Source organism: Egretta garzetta, unplaced genomic scaffold, assembly GCF_000687185.1.
Source record: "Egretta garzetta isolate BGI_Z169 unplaced genomic scaffold, ASM68718v1 scaffold35, whole genome shotgun sequence".
Taxonomy (NCBI): Eukaryota; Metazoa; Chordata; class Aves; order Pelecaniformes; family Ardeidae; genus Egretta; species Egretta garzetta.
In genome coordinates this window covers 1,544,804-1,560,419 of record NW_009259730.1, presented here as the reverse complement: position 1 = coordinate 1,560,419, position 15,616 = coordinate 1,544,804, and the positions used below count along the sequence as shown (strand labels likewise).

The 15,616-nt window shown below is 44.0% G+C and overlaps 1 protein-coding gene across 4 annotated transcripts in view; it reads right to left on the bottom strand.

Moving 5' to 3' along the window:
* Nucleotides 1-5,726: 5,726 nt before the first annotated feature.
* LOC118452342 overlaps nucleotides 5,727-15,616 on the bottom strand; it is a 14,769-nt gene continuing 4,879 nt past the window's right edge. For all 4 annotated transcript variants that reach the window (XR_004842099.1, XR_004842098.1, XM_035894947.1 and 1 more), the window contains 2 exons: nucleotides 8,944-9,026; nucleotides 5,727-6,290 (listed from right to left, as the gene is read on the bottom strand). Coding sequence is in view for 2 of the 4 variants with exons in the window: in XM_035894948.1 (XP_035750841.1) it covers nucleotides 6,193-6,290; nucleotides 8,944-9,026 (181 nt within the window). In the remaining 2 variants the exon portion in view is untranslated. The remainder of the gene's footprint in view (nucleotides 6,291-8,943; nucleotides 9,027-15,616) is intronic.

Below are 15,616 nucleotides of genomic sequence, written 5' to 3'. Positions count from 1 at the left end.
ATATATAAAATTTGTTTTGTAAGTACACCTTGCTGTGGTAAGCCAACTGAAAAAATTAGGGAGTAAGAATTGGGAGAAGGATCCAGTCTACCAACTGCACGTAGATAGCGTTGTCCTTGTTTTCCCCCAAGAGTCTAGGCAACCGTTGACTTAGCAGGGGGGCGGATCGCAGTAGCTAATTAAAAAGAAACAGTGTTGCTGAATTTTCAAGATTTTGAGAAAATAATTTTAATTGAAGTTTTTCCTAATGCTCCCCTGGAAACTTAAATCAGATAATTTTCCCCTTTTTCCTGCAAGGCTGCTGTTTTGTTACTGTAGGGTTGCTAATCAGTTCTTGGTGCTGGTTTCTTTTTTACATTCAGTCACAACACGGCGAAGGACTCCTAGCAGGAAAAGCACTAGGAAAAACTGGAAAAGCAGAAAGGATAAGTATTATTAATTTTTCAAACATGTCTCTATTTAACTGTTTTAAAATTAATTTTATGTGTGGTTGCAACCTCAGAGTGCTTTAGCACCACAAGCTTGACCTGTTTATTTCCTCTCACATTCTGTAGCAGGGAGGGAAGGATTTGCTGTGTGGAGGAACAGTTTCCAGCTGAGAAAAGCTCTTACTGCCCTAGCCAGCCGGCAGCCTTATCAGCGTTCATTTGCTGCCCCTGATATTTGAAAATTACAAGCTACAAGGCATGCTTAACTTGCAGATCTGTTCTCTAATAATTAGAGGCACAGGCTAATTTTTTTTTTAATGTCTTGGTCCAATCTTATTCTATTCTTTTCAATGCAAACATTAAACTATAAAAAAAAAGAAAAGTATAGTTTTAATATAAATCTTTAATATCCAGCGTACAGCTGAGGTCCACATTCGGAAAACTTTCATAGTCTCAGTGCTAAAGTACAAAATCATATGATGGGTCCTTTTTAAAAATTATTATTAATAGTGTTTGTTTACAGTGTATGGAGTCCAGATTTCTACCGCTATGTGGGGAAATTCCTGCAGTGGAAGTCCACCCTCTTCTTTGGACTAGGGTATCAAAGAACTCAGCACACCCCTGTCTATTCTCCCAGCTAACTTCTTTGTCACTCTGTTACCTTAAAAATATTGCTGGAGAAGGGCTTGAAATCATACTCAATTAAAAAAAAAAAACTATCACATGGTTATCAACTAAGGTTTAGTGGTTTAAACACCAAATCATTTAGATCTGGGTAGAATCATAGAATGGTTTGGGTTGGGAGGGACCTTTAAACGCCATCTAGTCCAACCCCCCTGCTGGGGGTGGGGACAGCTTCCACTAGATCAAGTTGCTCAAAGCCCTGTCCAACCTTGCCTTGAACACTTCCTGGGATGGGGCATCCACAACCTCTTGGGGCAAAATGTTCCAGTGTCTCAGCAACTGCATCATAAAAAATTTCTTCCTTATAGCCAATGTAAATCTACCCTCTTTCAGTTTAAAACCATTGCCCCTTGTCCTGTCGCTACGGGCCTTGGTAGAAAGGCTCTTGCTGTCTTTCTTACATATTGCAAGTCTGCAGTGAGGTCTCCCAGAGCCTTCTCTTCAGGTTGAACAATCCCAACTCTCAGCCTTTCTTCACAGGAGATGTGTTCCAGTCCTCTGACCATTTTTGTGACCCACCTCTGGACCCGTTCCAACAGTTCCATGTCTGAGGGCTCCAGAACTGAATGCAGTACTCCAGGTGGGGTCTCACCAGAGCAGAGTAGAGGGGCAGAATCACCTCCCTCGACCTGCTGGTCACACTGCTTTTTAGGCAGGCATCACCTCCCTCGACCTGCTGGTCACACTGCTTTTTAGCAGCCAAGGATAGGATTGGCCTTTTGGGCTGTCAGCACGCATTGCTGTCTCATGTCCAATTTTTCATTCACCAATATCCCCAAGTCCTTCTCTGCTCTCAATCCTTCATCCCCTAGCCTGTATTGATACCGGGGGTTGCCCTGACCCAGGTGCAGGACCTTGCACTTGGCCTTGTTAAACTTCATGAGGTTCACGTTGGCCCACTTCTCCAGCCTATCAAGGTCAATGTCTTGACCCATTACTACAGTATGCATAGGAATATGCTGTCATGATTACTGTATGATGAAAAGCTCTCATTCCCAATGGCCTTTTGGCTGGTCATTGCATTCCCAATATTTTTGGGCTGAAGAGTTTGTGGAAAATCTCTGTGAAATGCTGTAGTACTGGGTATTGTGGGCAGTTTGGGGATGCTCTGGTAGTATTTCAGAAAAGCTTTCAGCGGCACAGTTTCCTATATCACTGTCACTGGAACTTCATACTGTTATTTTAGGACTTGAAAGAGAATTCCATTGTCAAGAAACCAAGAGAGAAATGTGATTATTAGCTGTCACTCTGTACATCATGCTAGATGGTACATTTTTATCATGTAAAGAAGTGAAAATGAATCTTCTTTGCTTAAAAAGGGCCATCTGCCCGTCCTAGACACTATAAAAGGCGACTTTCTTTTCTTCTGTAAGGGGGAAGGAGAATACTAACAGGGATACTGATTTTTTATTAGCCTTCTATTGCTCCCCACCAATAAGAGGGTCATTGTTATGGTAATACGATGCGAATGACACAATACAATGAAAGAAAGCAGTAGGCATTAGGTGCCCTGGTGAGCACCAAGCCCTGAAAGGACTCTGCAGATCCGGATCTCTTTGTCTTAAGTTACTCCAGGCAAGACTCAACTCGACACATTTTGAGTGGGCACAGTTTACTCTGCTTGTCAAAATTTTGTTCACCAAATTTGTGTTAGTGAACTATTAGAAAGACTTACCTGCAGTTGGAACGTTGCACATCCTGTCCCAGGTTGTGAATAACAGCTGTTGGGGCCTCTCTTGAACGAGAAAAGAGATGGCACTTGTTAGACAGAGAGCAGCTCTCAGGCTAAGAGCTTAGAAAATCGTTATAAAAATGAGAAGCATTCACCTGAGCTTTACTCAGTTCAGGCTTTGGCAAACCTCGCGAAAGGGATGCCTTGCAAGGAGCTGGAATTTCAGTCTTAAGTGCAACTAAAACAGTAAGAAAGATATTCAATTAAAACAATCACAGCATTTACCTGGATGAAGTGCAGACTTGATTGCACATCTCTCATTATAATAGTTCTTCCAGTGATCACAGCCAAGCTGGGAGGCCCAGAGCAAATACTCTGACTACATGTCGTTTTCTAGAAAGCTGATAGCTCTCAGATGAAAGTAAAAAGCTCTTCCATCACTAACTGATCCTCCTCCAATTCAAAAAAAAAAGGGTAAGAATTTGGTTTGGGTGCCAGAGACCCTATGTTCATCTAGTGAAACCTGCTAGCCCATTTGCTAATGGTTGCTTGTAAAATCTAGTTCCCGAGTAATGGACTCAGTGTGAACGCTAAAAATGGTAAACCACACTGAAAGCAATTTTTATTCGTGACAAGCAGGTATGCTGTGGTAGCTTCCCCTTGTGAATATTTCACTTGTGGTTTATGTGAGAATATTGCTTTGAAACTGAGGTCAAAGTAGAGGCAAGTGAAAAACTGTCCCAGTCTGGCACCACACAACCAGACCTCTGTTTTTGCAAACTGGTGAGCAGCAGCAGTTTTGAAAATCATCCCCCAGAATGGTCCCCAGAAGAGGGTTGTTGCTTCTCTCTGTGTTTGAGAAACACTTGGGAACGGGATTTAAGGTATTTCCGACAGTGGCTCCTGTGTCACTGCCTTCTCTTTTCCCAAAGTGCATTTATGGTAGGAATTCAACAGAGACTGAGCTTCCCTCCAAGGCAACATTTTGAGTAGTATTTTGAGATACCAAAATAATGTAGTGATCTTGCCTCACTTCCTTCAAGAATGACGGTATGACATGGTGGAGGTGTGCTGTGTAGAACCCACAGTTGACAAACTAAAGAAGTTTTATTAACAGTTAAGCAGTTTTGGTTCTGTTCTGCAGATGGCAGTGCTTGTTGCAGTGCTGTCTTACATCCAACACTCAGGTAAGATTTGGGTGATCAGCCCTCCCAAATCAGAGGCACTCCCCTGTGTGGGTCGTTGGGGAGTTTGAGCTAAAAGAGGTCAGCCAGGTCTTCCCCTACCAGAGGTCGCCCATGGGCTCCTCGTGGTTAACCCTGTACGCATCTATGGTGCCTTCTAAACCTCGTGCCGTATTTGTTCTCACTGGCTCCTTTACTGATTTTGTAGGGTTGGGGTTTCTCACTAAGAGGAAATGCACATGCTTAAATATTTTTGCTTCCATCTGTCCTCAGGAATCCATTTAATAAGACTCCATCTATTTTCTCATATTAACTCTTCAAGAATCTAGAAATTCAGTTGTAAACACAAATGCCTGAAAACCACAGTAGTAGCTTCAAAATAGGGGCTGCAAAAATAATTTAAAAATACCTAGAATGGTTTTGCATGATCCCTAGAGCAAGAACTTTGCTGAGAACGTGAAGCAAGGGTAGACAAAGGAGGGTTTACACATTTCTAATAAGATTTGTTACCCCCCAGTCTGTCTTCCCTCACTGAACGGTAACAAGGCCTTTGCATGTAACATGGTGGGGTTTTTTTTTGCAACCACATTCTTTATGGGCTAAAATAAATTTAAAAAAAAAGAAAAAAAAAAACCCCAAACTCAAAACATTTTAACAGGTGCTTTCAATGAGAGCCAGAAACATGTTCAGGAGAAGTCATCAGGCCAGCAGTTGGATCAAACTTAAAACTACTGCTACTTCATTCTTCTTGAATCACAACATGTCTGTACAGGCAAAGGCTCGAAAACCAAACATCCAGTCTGGCATTTGTACCCTCTGCTTGCCTGGATGCCCGTGAGAGCAGAGAGTGGATGCTGCTCTGCAGGCTTGGTGCGGTGAAGGTGAGAGAAAGTGGGTGCCATGCTTTAATCCTCAGCAGCTCATGTCTGTGAATACAGGTGTGCCTGTGCCAAAACATTTTCCCCGCTCCCTGGTCATGTACCCCACTCTGGAATGTGGATATCAATAGGACATTCTTCCATGCTTATTTAAACTATTTTTGTGTTTCATCATCCTCTTAGCAGGAGGGAAGTGCGGGGAAAAAGTGTGACATGCAGTTATAGTCATGCTTTGCTATGATGTTTTTACATTTATAATTGCAACTTCACTGGGGCACAACATTACTGAATGGGGATGATGCTAGTTAGCCCAGCCACCTGACATATTGCCATTACTTTTAATTAATTTCCCACATCAGACAGCTTTTTTTTTTTGCTTTTTTTTTTTTTTTTTGCCAGAAGGTTGGAATCAGAATAATCACAAAAGTGGACATGGCTGTCAGTGTGCTTTGATGTGTGACAAAACCAGCTAAGCGGACTGCTCTTAGATGTAGCAAATGTGTGGCATTCGTTTTGAATCTCTCTCTTCAAAGGAGAGGTTATGATGAATTTCTTCAGAGGATTCCACTCCTCAGTCACTTACCCACCCCGTTATTAGTGTGTCCCACTGAAGGGCGGGTACCGTTCCTGGAACAAGGGAAACAGGTATATTACACAGGCATTAAAAAAAAAAAAAATCAATTCGGTAGTGACAGAGGTTTTTATATGCAGCGGATCCAAAAGAAGGGATCTAATGTCTGTGCGGTAGCACCTAGCGAAATTAACCATCCTTTTAACCACTGACATCCAATAATTTAAATAAAATTCCGTAATTATTAGTGTTTATTTAACCACTTTATCTCCTACTACACCAAGAATTTTCACAGGTTGCTGTATCATGACACCTACTGGTAGAGATAACCAAAATAAATAGATGCAGCTCCTTCTGAATGACGAAATAGATATTTCTGTCGTCGTGGGGATTCTTGTTTCGCGTTGAAGTGGTTACAGCTGTATGTAGGTTCACGTGGGCGGCACAATCGCTGCGGCTTGGAAAGGGGTGAGGAGCAAGGGGGGTGGGGTGCGTTTAAACACAGCAGTGGCTGCAAGGGGCAGGGCCACCCCAAAAGTGACCCAGGTAAGTCTTGCATACTCAGCTCCCGTGCCCTGGAGTCCAGACAAGCCAGTTTATTTGGGGTTTTTAGCTTCAGCTGAAGCTATAATTCATTTCTGGTTTGTCCTGGGTAAGAGAGCAGAGCGATCGTGTAAGAGGCACCATCCCTACCTGAGAAGTACAGCTGCTGGTTTAGCCTAGGTTTTTGGAAAGGAACAGCTCATCACTGAGAAGCAGCTTTAACAGACGTGTTCTAAGTGGGCTGCTGTAGGTAAGCTTGAATTTCTTTTAATGGAGGTAATGTAGCAGTTGGTGGACTGTTCTGAAGACACTGGGGGTGGGTTGAAGGTGCTGTGAAGAGAAGCAGTAGAACTGAGCTTTAAATCCTTTTATATGGTTTTGACTTACAGACCGTCTGACCTTGTATCATCTGTCCTCTGCTGGGGAAAAAATACCCACACGAAATACAGAAAACAGATTTGTATGAATTATGGTCAGGCACTGGTGGCTTTAATTTAAAAGTACCATATTTTCCCATACTGCTCCATCAATGGGTGCAGGATTTTCCAAAATGTTTCTAAAACAAGCAACTTCTTGGCACGTTCACAAAAATAAAGCGTCTTTCCATTTCCTTGGTGCTAAGTCCATTGGACCCTGACCCTTTCAACCCTTTTATTCCAGCTCAGCCCCACACCCATACTTCTGTTGCCACCTTGAAAGCCACCTGCTTCCCTAATGTGTCTTGTTTCATTACTGAACAGAATTTCCTTCTTTGACAGCACACTGGCAGCACTTCCATTGCTCAGGATATGGTTTACCAGTGAGCTATTATCTATGTCTACTCAAGCTTTTGAGATCTAGTCTAGGTTTTCTCCTCTTATTAAATTACCGTAACAATGTCAGTTATCAAATTGTCATCCCTGTTAAGTTCTCCCACTGTACATAAATCCATTTTCACACTGCACAAGGCAGAATCAAGCAGCTTTTCCAGCAGTTTACAAGCGGTCTGTCTGGCCAATGCTTCAGCTGCATAAATCATCTTATGTCACGCAAATATGAATGGGAGCTTAGGTATGTGCAGAGAGAGAGGCGCAAAAGATAGTAAGGATGCCAGCATTTCTCATTTGTTGTTTGGTCTTTCCTTCTAGGAAGAAGGAGCGCAACAAAAGGAACTTCTTCCTTTTACCTTTAACTGATGTGTTTACTGTGCTTTGGACCCAACAGGGGCTGAGACAGGAAACTTGTCTCCTAAATATTTGCAGAAAGAGACTGGGTTTTTCCCCATCATTTTACACCAGATAAGGTGATACCTAAGACATGTTTTTCCTTGAGGAAAAAAAAAAAAAGCTTAATTGAGTAATTATAGCTGCAACACCACTTCCACTGTCATCTTTTCTCCTGGGTAAAATTTTGTGCCAATTCGCACAGACAAGTTACTTAAAAGGGAGTTCCTCTGCAAGAACCAGCTTCTCAGCTATTGTGCAGTTATGAGGAATCCTTTCCCAACGCTATCCACACAGCTTGTAGTGCTGTCTGCAAGCTCAAAGGATGGCATGCAAGTTCAGCGAACTGAACGTTCGACACCATCCCTATCCCCATGCCACTGGCGTTGCATCCCTAAGGCAAAAAAGGCAGCTACCGCTTTGGATGTCCGGAGGGTCCTCTGAGCGTGGGGCAAAGCACCTGCCTGGACTTGGTGGTGGAAACAGATCTAGGTATTAACAACCACTACCCACAAGAAAAAGAAAACAAATTCCATTTACACAGCTCGATTTAACTGTGTGTGAAGGCTGCAGGCTGCATTTATAGTTGATTCACTAATCCTCCCACTTCTTGGTAGGGTTTTCCCTTTATAAGTTTAGTGACTTAGCAGCCCAAATCCAACCAAATCCATACTATTGCTGTGCTCCCCTTCCCCATACTTCCCCCCATGTCTGGGGCAAGAGGGAAGGGAAAGGGACCTTAGGAGGGAGGCTCAGCCCTGGGGTCCCAAACTCAGAGCAGCCCCACCTGCTTTTGCTGGGCATGTGGAAACTGTGCCCTTAGGGATCTTCGGCTCCTGATACAGCAACTGATTTTTCACCTCTGTTCAGGCAATCAAAATCTTAAGCTTCTCCTGAACACACAAAATCTGGCGTTTCTTTTCTTCCTGCGCCATTGTGTGTGTAAGAGGAACGAGTGTGGATCAACAGCTGCCTTTAGTCAACACAGTCAATCGGCTTAAGAATGTAATCATCTAGAAAAAGGAAGGGAGGCTAAACTGCTGTCACTTGCTGCTAATAAAAGTTACAGCATTAAGCAACAGCGGGAGACGGGCTTTTGTTCACTCTAAGTGAGCATTTGGCTCTCTGCGTGCCTTATACTGTGGCAACACTGTACACCGAGAAGGGCTCTTACAATGGAGCAAACTTGGAGGAGACATTTATTCAACGTGCTACTTACTCTGCCATTCATTCCCAGGGTCCCTGCTAGTTCAGTGGAACATTAGCGCTTGAATAAAGCTTCCCTGTCCTCTACCATCTAATTCTGCATTGTTAGGCACAATCCAGTGGTTTTGTTTCTTTTTTTTGGGGGGGGGATCTTTTTTAAACAGCAGCTGGTTGGGTTTGGCACCGTAATTACTGTTGAGTCATAAATTCAGCATAATGGCTGCACGGCAGGACCACGCAGGCAGGCTGTGAGGCAGGAAGCCCTTGCTTAAACAAAAGAGAGCTTTGATAAATAGTAATATTGGCCAGGAAAATTATTAAAAAATATTTGCGACAAAGTATAGGCTCAGATACCCGATAGATACTGCATTTTAACGTGCTCTTGCCTTTAAATATATTATTTCTCTTAGTTTATTTGGGATTGTGGGTTTTGGAGGATTTTAGCCAAGCTTACTTCTTACGTAGCAAGTGCTAGGAAGGATGCTAGGGGCCTGAACATTAATTCAGACTTCTGCATTGCCCAATGTGACTACAGATTGATATGGAAAATCAGCCGCCTTGGAGCTAGTACTTACCTGGTAATTTAGGTCTTTGCGTCCTTTCTGAGACCTCCAAGGAAGTTACCACTGCTGCCAGTAACTGTGATGTCCACTGTAAACTGCAAGAAGGGAGTAAAAATACTTTAGATAGACACTGAATAGTTACCTGAAAGTTATTCCCTTTTGCAGTGTGGTTAACGTGCTGGGATGAAGCAAGAAAACCAAGACTAAGACAACCGATCAAGCCATTTCAAAAAGTAAAGTTCAATCAATATCCAAGTCCAAGACACGAAAAACCAAACCCAACATGCAAAAATGAAAAATATTCCTAACTAAAAGAACAGCTCTGGTTGAGCTACTGGCTACCGCTAGTTCTTTCTAGGAGGACTCCCAAATCTAATGAGTTTTCCATATACTTTACAAACTAAGTAAACATGAAAACAGTGCAATAGCTGTCTGCATTGTAGAAATTATGATTGCATCAAAACACTTGAACTGGGAGCAAAAAATCTGTCCTTCCTATACGGAATGTAAAAGGAGGAATATTTTAGCCTCTCAGTGGACAAAGTAGGACTCCTAGACTTTATTTTATCATTTACATTCCTTCTTTCTCTTATACTTTTGTTTGTAACATCGTCAATAACCGGGGAGCTTGGGGTGACAATCTATTAAGATCCAGCTAAGCAAGTTTTTCTCTGCTCCTCTGAACCAGCTCCTACACTCCACCCTGAGTGCTCTGCACTTGGGATTATTAAAAGCATTTCACAACAAGCGTTTAATGTAAACCAGCGTTAAGTGTATCCAAGATTCTGTGATCAGCCCTCAAAAGCAAGCTAAGTGTGGTATTTCAGGTAATGAGAGATGTTAATAGTGGGCGAATGCAGACTTTAACTGTAAATCAGCCCAGTTTGCTGCCCTGAGTGGTGAGAAGCTCTGGCCCATGCAGGTCAGAAGCTGCAGCTTGCTTCAAACGCCCAACAGGTGACTGTAAAAGCAGCAACCAAAAACTTGTTTCACAGAATCACAGAATGGCAGGGGTTGGAAGGGACCTCTGGAGATCATCTAGTCCAACCCGACTGCTAAAGCAGGTTCACCTAGAGCAGGTTGCACAGGACATCGTCCAGGCCGGTTTTGAATATCTCCAGAGAAGGAGACTCCACAACCCCCCTGGGCAGCCTGTTCCAGTGCTCTGTCACCCTCAAAGTAAAGAATTTTTTCCTCATATTCAATTGAAACCTCTTAGGCTTCAGTTTGTGCCCATTGCCCCTTGTCCTGTCGCTGGGCACCACCGAGAAGAGTCTGGCTCTGTCGTTGTGACATCCACCCTTAAGACATTTTTAAGTGTTGATGAGATCCCCACTCAGTCTTCTCTTCTTCAGGCTAAACAAGCCCAGCTCCCTCATCTTTCCTCACAGGAGAGATGCTTCAGTCCCCTCATCATCTTAGTTGTCCTCCTCTGGACTCTCTCTAGGAGTTCCTCATCTTTCTTGAGCTGGGGAGCCCAGAACTGGGTGCGGTTTGAGTTATTGCTGGCATCTCAGTGTTGGCCAGGTTAATGCTGCAGAGGCCTTTCTGCCAGCCGGGAACGACAAGCCATGCACCTGTCAATAACGCTGTGCTGGAGCTCACCCCATGAGGGACATCCCACAAGGGACACGGCAGAGCTGACAGCCCCCGGAGGCTCAGGGGAAGGAGAAACGGCATCGCAATTTCCTTTGTGAGCTCTTGAGTTTTCTGACCCAAGCACTGAGTTGCTAATGTCCTGCTGGGTTATGCACACAAGTTAAGGGGTTCAGCGGCGGTCAGAGGTAAGGTGTTGTTCAGCCCAGAGGTTTGGCGCTTAGCCCGGGATCCTGAAGTGGAAGTGACAGCCTGAGTCGGCGGAGCCATTGGAGGAAGAAAAGAAGAGCAGCCTCTAAGCCTGACAGTTATGCGCCTCCCTGGTACAGTAGCACCAGAAACATGTCATGGGGAGATTTAAATAGAAAGTGTTCCATTTAATGGGATTTTGGTCACAGTGCTGTGGATCTCTTTAGCAGCATAAAATGTACATTTGAAGCACTGCCCCTTTGCCTTAAACTTCTGGCTCATTTTTCTTTGCTAGTGCCTTAATGGTGGGCACTTTTTTTTCAAAGGGAGAAATTATCTCCAGCACATAGACAATTTGATGGCTTGACATATCGCACTGCTGGCTGCTGAAGGCAAAATACCAACCACTGTCTCTTCGCTTTATCTGTGTTATATGCTAATTGATGTAACTGCAAGAAAAAGGAATTAATTATGGGAATGTACAGTTAATTTCATTGAACAAGAACACTACACAAGACAACAAGTATGGTGCTCCTTCTTCAACTGAGTATTTTTTTCTCTGGCTTCTATCTTGCTTCTTCAAACCCCTCGTTACTCCAATCCCATCTTATGATACTGAAGAAGATGAGGCTTCGTGTGTGAGACCTGAGACAGGGACAATAGAGGGGATAAAACAGGCAATAGAGTAACTGGCAAAGAGGACAGGGGAAGGAAAGGTTGATGAGAGAGGAAGAAGTCGATGCTAGTAAGAGAGAAGGTATATCTCCACATTTCTCATCAGAGCATCTTTTGCTATCACGTGCCCTAGTTCCAAGTGGGAAGCACAGTGATTCATGGAGGAGCTTTCCAGTCCCGCTTGAGATAACCATGTTTCTTCTGTTCCACAACCTGCTCTCTTTTCTGAGGCAGAAAGCACCCCCAACAGTGGATACTGCTTTCAGCAGTGCTGCAAGATGATACAATTCTTGACCAAGTCCCACCTACTCTCTAGAGCTTCTTGGAGGCCCTGCCACCCCTCAAGACAGTGGTACACTCCCTCCACACACATAAAGCTGTGGCAGTATCTTTGTTTCCCCTCTTTGGGCTGGTCGTCATCCTCAAAAGCATAAATAAGCCTTCCTTGCCCTACTCCACTCCCTGGTTCCCCTTCAAGAGTGAAGCTCCCTTTTCCTGTGGGAAGAAATTCCTTTAATCCACTTCTTTCTCTGCCCCCTCGCTTCCCCCAGCCAGTAGGGCCTAATGTTATCATAGCAACCCTCCTTTTCCTCAACACCAACCGTTATCCACTGCCAACACACTCTTTTTGAAGACCCTAAAAACAGTACTTAATTTTCACTCCAAAAACTTTTCCTGCCTTCTACTATTTCTGCACATCCTTCAAGCATTTGCTAATATGCCTGCCATGAACCAATAGCATGCAGTCCTATTATTAAATGGGGGTTTTAGCAAAGCTAGTAGTTACTACATGTTCAATATTTGTTTACAGCTGTAACATATCTGACATTTTTAAATGCAGGAGGGACAACTACATGGGATTGGTGTGCAAACAATACAATGCAAATGTGATGTGCAAATCTTTACAAAAACGATGGAATTGCCCCATAAATGATACTTTACACAAACACAGACATTTGCAGTTAAGAGCAAAGAAAGTAATTCCCAGGTCCAAGTAGCCCATATGGTCTGAGAAGGGGAACTGCAGCCACACTTCCCACCTTACCTTTGGTTCTTCCCTAACATTCAACATCTTGCTTTCTCTACTTCTTATGCCACGTCTGTTTCTCTCTCCTTCCTTTCTCCTAACCTCTCAGCCACAGAGACTGGGCCCCTCTGGACAGTCTCCAGCTCAAGGCATCACTGTGCACACACACAGCATGAAGCTCACCTCCAGCCCATCTCTCACCAGCAGCAGTGATGGAGGTCAGGCCCCATGTGCCTGTCCACATGCAGGAGAAGGCATTTAAACCTGCAAGGTCCCAGCTGAACCCCGCTTTTGTCTGTTGCTTACAGATAATCCCGTCCTCCTAGTCATTTTTGTTTTGTTCTCCTCTCTTCTCCGGGTCAGCATTCTGGAAGTTGTCTGTCTACCCAACATGTTCTAACACTCCTGGTGAACAGGTATAGGGCTAGGTCTCAGCTTTCGTGGGAGTCCTGAACTACTGCTTCCTTACACCCTTGCAGTCATCCACCCTCCAACAGAGGGGATAGGCCATTCTGTAAAGCCAGAATTATCCTTTTACAGGCACAGTGGGCAGGGGAAAAAAAAAATAATCCCGTATACAAGGGTCCTTCTCTGCATACAAAGCTCCTTCCTTGGTTCAACTGCAATTCATGCCACCACATTCCTGAAAGGTCTGTTCTCATAGCGTGTTCCCACATCCCAGCCCTGATCCTTTGCTCTGGCCTCCACTCGGCATAGAACTGTATTGCTAAATAACTGAAATAAATATTACTTTATCCTGGAATAAAGTTAGGTTCTCCGTATTCTGCTCACTAAACAAGCAATCCTGCTTTCAACCTCAGTGCAGGTGTATTAGCACCACCTTCCACTTTGATGTGCTGATAAGCCTCCTATCTTCCCATTCTTTTTGATGTCTCTCTCTGCAAGACACGCAGACGTGATCATACACCAAAGCATTTCGCAGGCTTGCGATGAGCTGCCCTACGTACCTCCCCACCTCCCCACAGGAGTCCCAGCACCCGGTGGGTTGGCTCCAGGTCCTCTGGCAACGGCACGCCTGGAAAAGGGGGTTCCCATGAGCCGTGCACGGCTGAGCTGCGTGTGCTTTGTGCTGGTGACAGTTCTCCAGCTCTTCTTTGTGATCACAAAAGCCCCAGTGGGTGACACTTGCCATTGCCAGTGGTGATGCTGCTGAGCCTCTTTGTAGGCTCAGTTCTGCATCTGCTGAAATCTTTGTACTCACTTCAGTGAGCGCAGTTTTGACCATCAGAAAAGGCATGACTACACTAGGTGGTGTACTTAACGATTCAAAGACTTCCTTCTCTGCAATATGTAGTTTACCCTCCAACAGCTTTCACTTGAGACCTTCTCTGATTACTTTTCCTATCCTACTTTAATCTTCTTCTTTATTGACCTCTGTTGTTCTTTCCTTTGATACATCATCTACTTCCAAAGTTTCTCTGTCCTGTTACCCATTTTATTTTTGCCTTTCATCTCACACCACCAACTGCATTTTCTTGACCTTTACGCAGAAGTTCACTCTATTTCAGAATGCTACTTTGAACTTTGTTTAAAAAATAAAAATAAAAATAAATAAAAGTTCACAGCATTTCCTAACAGTTATTACTATGTGGTAAGTAGTGTAACACGGTTATTTCTCCCCTTAAGAAGAGCTACCAGCAATGGACCTTACTATCCCGCTGGGTTTCTGACTTTTTATAGGTTAGCTTATTTGATCCATCTTAATTTTTGTTGCCCCCTCTTTCAGTTGAAATCTTGTTCCTTTGCCCATCTTCGTGCCACAGCAAATTAAGAGCTCATATGTTAGAGGGCAGTTGTTAGCATGGCTTTTCTTGATTAAAAATAAAGAGGTAATTCAAAAAGGTTTTTTTTATTACCTTAAGTACTTTTTAGAAAAACTCTAGAAAGCTGAATTTCACGGACGAATGACAGGGCAGTATTTCTGAAGCGCAGTAATCTGCACATTATCCTGTGATGGTCCTGTAAGTGCTACCTTAATCACAAAGGGTGCATATTAATGAAGGTCCTCACCAGATGAAAGAGAATGTTAAAGAGTAGATGAAGCTTGATGGAATTAATACAACCGACTTTGAGCTGTGCTCAGATTGAGTCAAACAGCTTCCAGCTACCTTTCTGCAAGAGGGGGAGGGGGAAATCCCAAGATGACAGATGCCGCGCAGAGCAAAGCCCTTTCTAAAGAAAGAAATAAATCATTTATGTACAGTATTCACTAAAAACTGCAGGGGGCAAGAGACTGCAGGTTTTCCTTTCAATATGGAAAAAAAAATGCATATATAATAATTGCTGTTGCGATCATACACAGTACACAGAGAATGAATCCGGATAAGAGTCATTCCCTTCCCCATGAAGGAACGTGGCTACGTTACTCCTGGGGTACCCATCTGCTAATAGTATTGGGATTCTTTTGTTGCAAAACTAAAGGAATCTCTAGCTTTCAAATTTGTGAATATCTGTTGTTCAGTTGAACAACCCAAAATGCACAATTACATGTGCTAACAGGCGTGTGCACACCTCCCATCTGCCTGAACATGAGGAGCAGTCACAGAGAGTACACAGAGCTGGGAACAGAAGTGGTCGGGTGGGGTTTGCCGGAGCCGGGGCGGATTGCCCTGCTGCAGCACTGTTCCTTTTGTTCAACTCATTCGTTCAGTAAGGTCAATGATGTAAGCAATGGATGCCACGGCCGTATTCTGAGTAAGCTTTTTGTTTTTCTTCTCAAAACAAAACACAGTTCAGAGCAGCAATCCAGTCCCTGTCTCAAACTTTACAAAGTATTTACGTGCTTAAGCACAGGGGAAAAATAAACTCTTATGGACCGATGTATGGCAATGAATTGAAAAGCCTTCTACGTATTGGATCCCCCTCCTCATGTTATGATTGTTATTACTTATTGTATTTTCTACTAGCTGCAGGACCTCCCCCCGCCCTGGTGTGGGGGCTTCCCTGCAGACCCGGTGCCCAGCGCTGCCAGCACCCAGCCCTCCCTCCCGCTCCTCCGGCATCTCTCCTGCGCCGAGGGCGGGAGGGCAGGGGCCACACGGCTGTTGCGATCCATCCATTTCTGGCTGGTCGATGGTCCCTTGCGGGACATCATGCGGAGGATCTCTGAGAGACTACTACTGATCTCTGGCTGAGTCACCTCAAAGAAGGAACAGCCTGTAACTCTTTTTGGCCTCT